The following is a 12110-nucleotide window of genomic DNA, read 5'->3' as shown; positions in this document are numbered from 1 at the left end:
TATATGTATGTATGTATGTATTATGTGTGTGTATGTCACACACACATACACACACATATTACTGTGTGTTTCTGAGGGTATGTGTATGTGAGTGTAGGTGCCTGTGGAGCCCAGAGGCATCTGATTTCTTGGTGCTGTAGTTCTAGGCAGGTGAGCCTACTGATCTGGGTGCTGGTGATTAAATTCCTGCGCTTTGCCTGAGTGATAGGCATCATAACAGGTGAGCCATCTCTCCGCTGCCTACGTGTTTTGGTTTTGATTTTTGTTTTTGAACCTGGAACTATCTTACATAGTCCAGGATGGACCTGAACTCATAATATCCCTGGTTCAGTTTCATCCTGAGGACTGAGAACATAAGCCCGTGCTACTCCCATCCCTTTTTAGTGTCTTTTGGATTGGACTCTGGCCCTTGTGCACGCTTGGCCAAGGTCGTGCCAGCGATCTACATCCTGGTGCTTTTTAAATGTATTTAATTTTGTTGTTCTTGATGTTGCTTGTTTTCTGGGACAGGGTTTCTCTGTGCAGCCCTGGCTGTTCTGTAACTCGCTCTGTAGACCAGGCTGGCTTTGAACTCAGGTATCTGCCTGCCTCAGCTTCTGAGTGCTAAAATTAAAGGCATGCACCACCACCACTCAGTGTACTTGATCTTTAAATTTTCATTATTTGTGTCTCACACGCACAGGCACACACATGCCAAGGTCCATGTCTGGAGGTCAGGAGATGATTTTCAGAAGTCAGCTCTCCATGGGCTCTGGGACTTGAACTCAGAACCTTGGGCTTGCTCAGCAAGCACTCTGACCTGCAGAATCACCTTGCCAGCCTTTATCTTTTATTTTGAGATAGATGTCACTAAGTTGCCAAGACCTTGAACTCTGTCACCCTACAGGCTTTGGAACTTTTGACCTTCCTGTGAGGGGGAATTAAAGGCCTGCATCACTAGGCATGGCTTCCTTTTATTTTTATTTATTTGTTAACGGAAAGGACAAGGCATTACAGACCATCTTGTACAAAAGCGAGCATAGAGGCTGCGAAGTTTTTCTTGAATTTCTGTTTCTGTTTTAATTCCCCTTTCAAATGGATATTTTCTGTAAATATTTCAACAAGGAGAAAGTGCCAAGGATCCTAAAAAACTAATCTGAAATGAAAAGTCTCTTCTTGGTTTAATATAGCCGAACAGATGGACACCTACTGCATTGGGAGTCTCTGCCCCTCTCTTCCATTTTTATGAATGGCAGAAGGAAGAAACTATTCATCCACACACTTAGAATTCTCCGGTCTTTGCTATGTGCAATAAAATTTCATCACAGAATTTTAGTACTCCCAGCTCATCTACTTATGTGTAAGAATGGATCTCAGGATTTGGGGCTGTTCCTTTTGGACATCACATTACACTTTCGAACTGAAGCTCTGTGTGTGCGTGTGTGTGTGTGTGTGTGTGTGTGTGTGTGTGTGTGCGTGTGTGAGAGAGAGAGAGAGAGAGAGAGAGAGAGAGAGAGAGAGAGAGAGAGTCTATAAAGTGTAAAGAAAGCAGGACCTGATGGAGAAGTTCTGTAATCACAGATACTTGACGGGGTGCTGAGGTAGAAGAATCCTAATTCAAGCTCAGTACTGACAATTCAGTGAGACCTTATCTCGAAGTAAAAGGCAGAAAAAGACTGAGGTCAAGTCCTTGCCCAGCATGTCCAACGCCCTAAGTTCAGTACTGAGGATCCCTTGCCCTACAAACAAAAGAGCAAAGCCAAACAAAAACTGGGAGATCATTGCTTGTGAGGCCAAGTCAGGAATAGTAAGAGTGTGAGGTCAGGGGCTGGAGAGATGGCTCAGAGGTTAAAAACACTGGCTGTTCTTCCAGAGGTCCTGAGTTCAAGTCCCAGCAACCACATGGTGGCTCACAACCATCTATAATGACATCTGGTGCCCCCAGAACTTAAAAAAAAAAGGTTTATTTGATGTGTATGAATATTTGGCATGCATGTATTTAAGTGATTTTAAGTGTACTTCATGTGTGTTTGGTGCCCTCAGAGGCCAGAAAGGGGCATCCGACATGTGAAACTAGGGATGGTTGCAAGCCACCCAGTAACCAAATCTCAGCTGCAAGAGCAGCAAATGCCCTTAACCACTGAGCCATCTCTCTTTTTTTCATTTATTTATTATATACAACATTCTGCCTCCATGTATGCCTGTAGGCCAGAAGAGGGCACCAGATCTCATTACAGATGGCTGTGAGCCACCATGTGGTTGCTGGGAATTGAACTCAGAACCTCTGGAAGAGCAGCCAGTGCTCTTAACCACTGAGCCATCTCTCCAGCCCAGGAGAACCTTTCTAAATGATGCTTGCAGGCCAGTGAAATGGTTCAGAGCCTAAAGGTGCTCCCTGCCAAGGCTAACAGTCTGAATTCCATCCTGGTAGGAGAGAACTGATTCCCACAAGTTGCCCTCTTATTGTACATGTGAACCATGGCACATGCCCCATACATTCACACACACACACACACACACACACACACACACACACACACAAATAAATTCAGCAGTCTTTAAAGATTGGCTATGGTGGTATACTTACACCTTTGCTTCCAAGAGGCTGGTGAGATAGCTCAGCAATTAGAGCACTAGCTGCTCTTCTAGAGGACCTGGGCTTGATTCCCAGCACCCACATGGTGCAGTAGCTCCAGTGCCAGGAGACCCAGTGCCTCTTCTGGCCTCTAGAGGTGCTAGGCACGCGCATCATGTGCAGACATACACTTAAAAATGAAATAAATGAAAATTGAAAAGTATGCTCCTCTTGGTCTGCATTCCACTTTAACTGTGATTTCTCCCATACTATATAATGGCTCATGTACTATATGATAATAAAAAACTAGAGAGTTTCAAATTACAGTTTGATTCCTCCTTTTTTTTTTTTTTGACACGGGGTTCACCATGTATCCCCGGCTGGCCTGAAACCTAGAGAGCTCTCTGCCTCTGCCTCAAGATGGATTTTTACTATTTATAAATCGTGTGTATGTGTACCTGTGTGTGGGTCTGTGCACATGTGTGCAGGTGCCTCTACAGACTAGAAGGCATTGGATCCCCTGGAGCCGCAGTTTCAGGTGGTTGGGAGCTGCCTAACTCAACAGAACTCAGGTCCTCTTGAAGAACAGCACAGTCTCTTAGCCACTGAGCCATCTCTCCAGCCATGCTTTATTATTCTCCTTATCTCACCCCCGCCCCATGATACTGGGGATCAAACTCAAAGCTTTGCCCATGCAAGTACCCTCCCACTAAGCTATTCTCTTTCTCTCTCTCTCTCTCTCTCTCTCTCTCTCTCTCGCTCTCTCGCTCTCTCGCTCTCTCTCGCTCTCTCTCGCTCTCTCTCGCTCTCGCTCTCGCTCTCGCTCTCTCTCTCATGCGACTTAATCTCACTATATAGCATAGGCTACCCTTACATTCTATATTTTCTGCTTTGGTTTCTTGAGTGTTAAGACTACAGGCATGTACCAATCTGGTTGCTAAAATTCCACTAATCTTCTGAGGGAGTAGCTCATAGGTTGAAAACTTATTTGTGTGTATGGGGCTCTGAATTTGATCCATAACACCATTTAAAAAAAATTTAAAAATGGAGTTCTTCTGTGTGTCCTCTACTTGGCAGCATTTTTTTAAAAAGATTATTTATTTATTACATATACAGTATTCTGCCTGCATGTGTACCTACACCCCAGAAGAGGGCACCAGATTTCATTATAGATGGTTGTGAACCACCATGTGGTTGCTGGGAATTGAACTCAGGACCTCTAGAAGAAGAATTAGTGCTCTTAACCACTGAGCCATCTCTCCAGCCCACTTTTTAAGAAGTCCTCTGCATAACTAGCATATCCTCACTTAACTATACCACGTCATTTCCTTCTTACTGATTTTTACATATGATGCAGCTTGCATGCATTATGTTTTCCCACATATGCACGTGTGCATGGAGTTCTGAGCTGACGCTGAGTGTCTTCCTCCATGACTCTCCACATTCTTTACTGAATGAGGGTCTCTAGGTGGACTCGCCATTTCAGCTAATCTGGCTAGCCAGTCTGCTCTGGACATTTCCCCATCTCTGCCTCCTATGCGCTGGAATTGTAGGCGAGCCATCACACTCCACTTGGCTTTTTATAATTTTTTTGTGTATGGGTGTTTTACCTGTATGTATATCTGTGCACCATGTGTTTGTTTGGTACCAGACAAACACCCAAACACCTTTTTTTTTTTTTAAAGTCCAGCCCTTGGCAGGCAGAGGCTGGAAAATTTGTGATTTTGAAGCCTGGTATACACAATAAGTACATAATGAGTACAGTTAGGGCTATCTGGTGAAACACTGTCTCAAAAACAGGAATGTGGGAGGAAGTGAGGGAAGAAAGGAAAAAAGGGAAGAGAGAAAAATCAATAGTAATAACAAGTCTTACATCGGTCTCTCCCCTGCGGACCCGTTCCTGGACCCGGATGTTGGCGAAAACTACACTTCCCGGAATGCACCACGCACACACGGCGACTTTATAAATAGTCCATCCGGGTTCTTTCAGATGCTGTTTGGCGACTCGTCGCCATTCCCGGAGCACCTCGGCCTCGGCTTAGAGGCGAGTGTCGGACGCTGTGTCGGAGACTCCGGTCCCCGGCACCGAGACAGCCAGCCCTCTCTCCTGCCCCGCGGCGGGAGAGCGTGTCCGGCCGGCCGGCGGGGCTCGCGACCCTCCCGCACCTCCCCTTCCCCCGCAGCCTCCGCCCCGCCAGGCCCGGCCCGGACCTCCGAGCCCCGGCCTCCTTCTCCTCCTCCTCCAGTCACCGCCGCCGCTGGGCCCAAAGCCCCACCTGTCGCTTCTCCTTCCATTTTGAGAAGCTGAGGAAGGAAACAAGGAAAAATGTCGCCATGAAGGCCGAGAACCGCTGCCGCCGCCGACCCCCGCCGGCCCTGAACGCCATGAGCCTGGGTCCCCGCCGCGCCCGCTCCGCTCCGACCGCCGTCGCCGCCGAGGCCCCCTTTGATGCCGCAGAGCTCCCCCAACGCCGCCGCCACCGCCTCCGACATGGACAAGAACAGCGGCTCCAACAGCTCCTCCGCCTCCTCGGGCAGCAGCAAAGGGCAACAGCCGCCCCGCTCCGCCTCGGCGGGGCCGGCCGGCGAGTCTAAACCCAAGAGCGGTAAGAGCCAGCGGAGGTCGGGTCTGCGGGGTCACTTGGGGACAAACGACCCTCCCTTCCCTCGTCCTGAGGTCCAGTGTGTACGATTAAGCTGCTCTGCACCGCGTGGTTAATTTAGGCCCTTGTATTCATATTCAAAACAGCTGGCTGAAGTAGGCGCTATTCTTAGCCCCATTTTGCAGGCGAGGAATCTGAGATTTAGAAAGGGTTAAGGTCATCCAGGTAACAAGTACCTCACAGCAGGCTTTAAGACCTAGGTGGTTTTTGTGACTCATCAGTCCACGCTCCAAAACCACCGAGTTTGTGTTGGATTAACATTGGGTAGCATTCCAGATTAAATAAGAGGGTGAGGCCCAAGGGTTTTCAGACTTACATCTGGCTCCAGAGCTGCTCCTTTAAGAGGACTCATCGTGGAATGGTAAAGCGTGCGGAGTCTGTATTCCGTCTTTTTAGGTTCAGTCCTTGAGCTTGCCTTACCTGTAAAAGAGTGCAAGAAGTAAATGAGCGCCGGGCGATGGTGGCGCACGCCTTTAATCCCAGCACTCGGGAGGCAGGTGGATCTCTGTGAGTTCGAGACCAGCCTGGTCTATAGAGCTAGTTCCAGGACAGGCTCCAAAGCCACAGAGAAACCCTGTCTTGAAAAAGGAAAAAAAAAAAAAAAAAGAAGTAAATGAGCAAAGTACTCGACAACTACTTGCACCAAAAACATTATGCCAATTGTGTGTGGTTATAGGTGTTTTGCTTTCACGGGGAAATATGTCATTAATATGTGCTTAATATTAACATAGCGTATGATAAGTTAACGATCATGCACAAAGTACTGGGCTGAACTTTTGTCTCTGTTGTCGCTATTCTAATTGTCCAGTGTAGCAAGGTGGAGTTGTTCCCTTTTAGAGAATCAACTGAGACTGTAGGTTGTTGGGAATTGGTAGAATCCTCAGTCCAGCCTTCTCCATCATGTTTCAGAACTATGTACAAATCCTTGTTCTCTTTTAGACTTTCAACATATTAGCTATAATAGCAATGTGGGGTTTTGTTTGTTTTTGAGATTGTAATTTAATTCCAGTGTTTCTCCTTCCCTTTCCTCCCTCCAAAGCTTCCCATATAACCTGCCCCCTCTCCTTCAAATTCATGGCCTCTTTTTTCATTAATTGTTTTTGCTTACATATATGTATTTTTGTGTATGTATGTATATATTTTTGTGTGCGAATATATCAGTGAACATGCCAGACTAGATGGGGGACGCCTACAAGGCCTCAACCCTACACAAAGGACTACAGGCAACTTAGTAAAACTGGGAGAAGGAGAGGTGATCCCCAGGGAAAAGAACACTGCTTGTCAGTGCTCAAACAATCAGCCCTGGGAAACCGTAAGTGCAAGTAACATTATATGGACTCAGAGTAGGTGTGTGTGACAGGGGACCTTTGGAAGTAACAGTCTGATTCAAAAAGCTGTAGGCCAGAGATGTGGGTCAGTGGTAGAGATACTTGTATACTTGCCTAGAGTATACAAGGGCCTGGGTTTGATCCTTTCCACCCCTCCGATTTAAATTAAAAGGAAGAACATTAAAAAAACACACACACCAAATTTTTAAGGTTTACTGACTTTGAGAGTTTCTCTGCAGGGTGTGACAAACTCCTTTACCAGTTGAGGGTTTGCAGAATTTGCCTGCGGAGACCAGTTGTCACCATCCATGACATTCTAGTGTTTTAAATATCTAAGGAGGAATTAGTGTAACTTCATGCCAAGTCAGGAATTGTGTAAACTAATTTTGGAGTCTTCCGCCAACAAGTAGCTTTATCACGAATCTTTTTTTCTTGGCTGTTGTTAGGATGTATCTCAAATTGATGGACTTAGCTTTTGCACCCTGCTTGGAGATGTAATATTAAGCTTTGATTACCCAAGAATTCTCAACTAACTTTTTAGGGCCCTATTTAAGTCACTAAAATGCATTCATGCATGAGTCAGCTGCAATAAATGCTTTGTTTGTTGTTTAGTGAACCACAGGCCAAAGCTGTGATAGACCAAACAAATAACAGAGGGCCAAAGAGGGCTCACTGCTGGGCAGGTGGAAGGAAGGAACCAACTCCACGTTCTTCCTCACAAGTACTCAGTGCACATACATGATTATGATATATTTTTAAAAATTAAAAAGCTGATGTGTGTAAGACATTACTGTAGAGGAGAATGTTGAAATTATCTAGCAGTGTGCTACCCGGCGTTGTTGTAGCTGGACCAAAACAAGTAATTGTCAGTGGTAGCATTTCAGCAGAGCTGTGTGTGATGAGTGGTGGTGGTTTAGGACATTCTGACTTTGTCCTTTTTTTTTTTTTTTTTTTTTTAAATTAATTAATTGGTTTTTCAAGACAGGGTTTCTCTGTGTAACAGCTCTGACTGTCCTGGAACTCACTCTGTAGATCAGGCTGGCCCAAACTCAAGAGATCCACCTGCTTTTGCCTCTCAAGTCCTGGGATTAAAGGCATGTGCCACCACTGTCGGTCTCTCTGTTTTTTTTTTGTTTTTTGTTTTTTTTTAATTTTAAAAAGTCTCACTAAGGGGGCTGGAGAGATGGCTCAGTGGTTAAGAGCATTGACTGTTCTTCCAGAGGACCTGAGTTCAATTCCCAGCAACCACATGGTGGCTCACAACCATCTGTAATGAGATCTGGTGCCCTCTTCTGGCCTGCAGGCATACATGGAGGCAGAATGTTGTATACATCATAAATAAATAAAATCTTTAAAAAAAAAAGCCTCACTAAGTAGGCTAGGCTTGCCTAGGAGACTCTAGTCGCTTGACTGCCTCCCAGGTGCTGATGTCATTCTGTTTTCTTGCAGTTAAATACTTTATATAAAACACACTTAAAACACAGTTAAGATTTCAACTGAATGTAGTTAGTGGCTCACACCTATAATCCCAGTGCTCAGTTGCTGGAGAAGGACCACCTCAAATTAAGGCCAGTTTGTGCTGAACGGGGAGTCCCAGACTGCCTGGGCTACAGAGTGAGTCTCTGCTTCAAGTGTCAACAGTTTATTTATTTAACCCTGGGTGTCCTAGAACTCATTCTATAAACCAGGCTGGTCTTGAACTCAAGATCTGCCAAAACTCTTGTTTCTTTTAAATAAGATCTCCCTGCATAGCTTTTGCTGGTCTCAGACTCTGAGGGCTACCTGTCTGTGCCTCAGAAGTGCTGGAATTAAAGGTGTGTGCCACCACACCTGCTTGCTTATTTGTTTTAGTCTGGATGGTACTGTGCAGCTGAGGTTGGCCTCAGACCCTCCTCCTTCCTCAGCCTGGAATTGCTGGGTTTACACTTAGCCTGCCCAACTGAAATGTTTTTATATAGTTTAACTTTAAATATTAGCCAGGCGGTGGTGGTGCACGCCTTTAATCCCAGCACTAGGGAGGCTATATATATTATATATATACACACATACAGTAGTTATGTACATTTTTGCTGGAGAGTCAATATCCTCTTGTTTTAGTCTCCCTTTTTATTATGCCATGTATGAGAGGGACATTTATTTATTTACTATCATTCACAGAGATCCACTTATTTTCTAAAATATGGGTTCCAGTGATCAAACTCAGCTCTCAGGTCCTCAAGCATATTCAGTGGGTGCCTTTAATAACTAAGCTACCTTACTGGCATAATAAATTTTTTTTCCTATGTATATTTATTTGGGATAGGTGGTCAGGCTTGGTGTCAAGCACCTTGACCAGCTGGAATTAAAACTGGCCCTACTTTTGATCGCCTGACTGGAGAGACTACAAAAGACTTTTGTTGTTGTTGTTGTTTTCTCAAGACACTGTTTCTCTGTGTAACTTTGGATTTCAGGGAACTTGCTCTGTAGACCAGGTTGGCCTCAAATTTACAGAGATCCACCTGCCTGTGTCTCCTGAGTGCTGGGATTAAAGATGTGTGCCACCATTGCCCAGCTGTACAGAAGACTTGGGTTTGGTCCTTAGCCCCACAATGTTCTGGCCTCCATAGTCACAAACATACATGTGTACAGTCATGTATGCAAGCAAAACACCCATATACACATAAAAAGTAAAATAAGGTGGTGACGCCTTTAATCCCAGCGCTTGGGAGGCAGAGGCAGGCAGATACCTGTGTTCTAGGACAGTCTTATCTCCAGAGTGAGTTCTGGGACAGGCTCCAATACTACAGAAAGAAAACAAATGAATTGCAAACTGTAAATGAAGCCGAGTGTATTGGACACAGTGTATAACCCAACACCATGAGTTCGATGGCCACACTAGGCTATAAACAAGCTTCAGGGCAGCCTGGTTACATGATAAGACCCTTTACCAAGCCAAATGAGAAACACTGCGTCTGAGAGCACTGCCAATGAAGCCAGTTTGAGAACTGATGCAGTGACTTTGAGATGGGCGCTGACCAGAGGCTTGTTTTAGGAGTATTCCAGAGGCTGACTCATTGTTGAAAGGACCTCTTGAATTTCAGAGTCCCGACTTGGAATAGAAGCGTGAAATGAAAGATACAGTTTCACTTTCTTTTGCCAGTGCAAATCACACACACACACACACACACACACACACACACAACTTACTTGGTTTCTAGAGACAGTGTCATATCTCTAAAACCGAATCCCATTCTGCCTTAAACTCCCTGATCCTCCTGTCTCCATCTTCCAAGAACTGGAACCTAGGGCATCACCACCACTAGCTTAGTTTTTCCTTTTTTGTCTCTTTTGTCCCATATAAAAGAACTCCTTGGTACCTATAAACTGTGTAAGTTATAACTAGTCATTTGCTTTCTTTCTCTTTCTTTATTCTCTCTCTCTCTTTCCTTCCCTTTTTTTTTTTCTTTGTAGCTTTGGAGCCTGTCCTAGAACTAGCTCTTGTAGACCAGGCTGGCTTTGAACTCACAGAGATCCTGCCTCTGCCTCCCAAGTGCTGGGATTAAAGGCGTGAGCTGCCACCGCTTTCTAACTACATGAATATACTTGATGTGTTTTCCTGTGCTCCTGTGGCTAGTTTACATGGCCCTTTCACTAGTATATTAATTGACTACCAGGATCCTGCTCCTTGGTCTTTCTGTTCACAACCTTGGCCTTGGCTAATTGCTTCAGCTTTATTCCAGTAGGACAGACTGTTGTTAGAACAGTTTACTTACCAGCGACTGTCCCAACAATACAGCCCAGAGGAGAGAGGAAGTTTAGGGAGCAAGGGATGCCATATAGTAGAAAGTAAAAGTTTAGGAGAGAGGTCAGGGATTCAGGCAAACAGTAGGCCCTGTCCTGAAAGCCTGCTCTTGTTCTTTCCCCATAAGTGGAAGGTGCAGCCATGGAGGTTAAGGGAAGGTCGGGTGTTCTGAAGAAGTTATTTTTGAGGTTGGTAGTGTGAAATCCTGTCCTGACTGACATTCTTCTGTTACCTGGGATCAGAAGCTGGGTCAGTAGGTAATCTGACTTGACTGTCTCTGCCCCCTTCAAAGCTCCCTCAGAACTGGGCTTGAAGGTGTGAGGACACCCAGTTATCTGAACTCCAGTACTCTTTTTTTTTTTAATATTTATTTATTATGTATACAATTTTCTGTCTGTGTGTATGCCTGAAGGCCAGACCTCTTTACAGATGGTTGTGAGCCACCATGTGGTTGCTGGGAATCGAATTCAGGTCCTTTGGAAGAGCAGGCAATGCTCTTAACCACTGAGCCATCTCTCCAGCCCTGAACTCCAGTACTCTTAACCTCTTGAGCCATGTCCAGCCTCCAGTGGGTGCTGTTGATGAGAATGATTGTGTCTGTTATTAGTATAGTAGACTTTTCTAATCATATGTGCCACTACTATAGAAGATAATATTTTAGATGTTTTTTCTCATTTTTTTTTTTTTTTGAATTTTCGAGACAGGGTTTCTCCCTAGCTTTTTGGTTCCTGTCCTGGAACTAGCTCTTGTAGTCCAGGCTGGCCTCGAACTCATGGAGATCTGCCTTCCTCTGCCTCCTGAGTGCTGGGATTAAAGGCGTGCGCCACCACCGCCCGGTTGAAGATTCTCTGAGGAAGTAGGGTTATAGTATGAGCTATTTATATCCATACAGAAATGAAGAGTTGCAAGTGTTGCAGTGATAGCAGGTAGCTCGCTGGCACATGCTGTGGCCCAGATACTGATATGGCTCTCTTCATTTAGAATATTTCATTCCAGCAGGATCTGGTTTGTTGTCAGTTGAGTGTGTAACTAAGGCCAGCTCCTCTCAAGCCGCTTGTCAACTGCTTGGATGGTGGATAAACAACTTATTTGCAATTACAGCATGAACCAGCAGCAGAAACTTTGGCTGTTTTTCTGACCTTGGCAGTGCTGCGTGTTAGAACTGGACCTGGAAATGTTGATGATTTCCCCCACCTGTGAGAAACTGACCCTGGTTTGGTGAGGGGGCAGGAGAGATGGAGAGTGGTCTGCTGTCCTTGGCAGGGACTTTCCCATTTGGAAAATAAGGAACAGTTAAGGCATTGGATTAAAGTTTTAGGTCTCTTGTTTATTGATTCTTAGATCTTAGGTTCTGGATTTGCACCATCTAATTAATGGTTTTATCAGTTCAGGACTATGTCTTGATAGTATTTCTTGGTAGTTGTCAGTTCTGGCTATATGTCAGACTCTCTTGAAGACCTTTACATGAGTAAAGGTGTGCGGCCTTTTTCTTCCAGTTTCTTCAGTACCTCTTACCCCCACCCCGTGCAAGTGTTGCAGTTTAATCCTCGCTAGCCTCAAATGCACACAGAAATTCTGCAACCTCTGGAACACCAGGGTTCAAGGTGAGCTACCTTGCCTGATTCTCTTAAGTCTATTTTGGGCCCCCTGGGTCCTAGACATTCTTTTCTTTTCTTTTCTTTTTTTTTTTAAATGTTTATTTATTTGTTTATTATGTATACAATATTCTGTCTGTGTGTATGTCTGCAGGCCAGAAGAGGGCACCAGACCTCATTCCAGATGGT

General features: G+C 45.0%; 1 protein-coding gene across 4 annotated transcripts in view; it reads left to right on the top strand.

Annotated features, from left to right (window-relative positions):
• Nucleotides 1-4539: 4539 nt before the first annotated feature.
• The window catches only part of Rnf10 (ring finger protein 10), a 37183-nt gene continuing 29612 nt past the window's right edge, over nucleotides 4540-12110 (top strand). For all 4 annotated transcript variants that reach the window (XM_005344300.2, XM_005344298.2, XM_005344299.3 and 1 more), the window contains exon 1: nucleotides 4540-5160. In XM_005344300.2, the coding sequence (XP_005344357.1) occupies nucleotides 5004-5160 (157 nt within the window). In that variant the 5' untranslated portion in view covers nucleotides 4540-5003. The remainder of the gene's footprint in view (nucleotides 5161-12110) is intronic.

Source organism: Microtus ochrogaster, chromosome 2 (genome assembly GCF_000317375.1).
Source record: "Microtus ochrogaster isolate Prairie Vole_2 chromosome 2, MicOch1.0, whole genome shotgun sequence".
NCBI classification, from domain to species: domain Eukaryota; kingdom Metazoa; phylum Chordata; class Mammalia; order Rodentia; family Cricetidae; genus Microtus; species Microtus ochrogaster.
The sequence above is the reverse complement of the archived record's forward strand: the minus strand, read 5'-3'. Positions and strand labels throughout refer to the sequence as shown.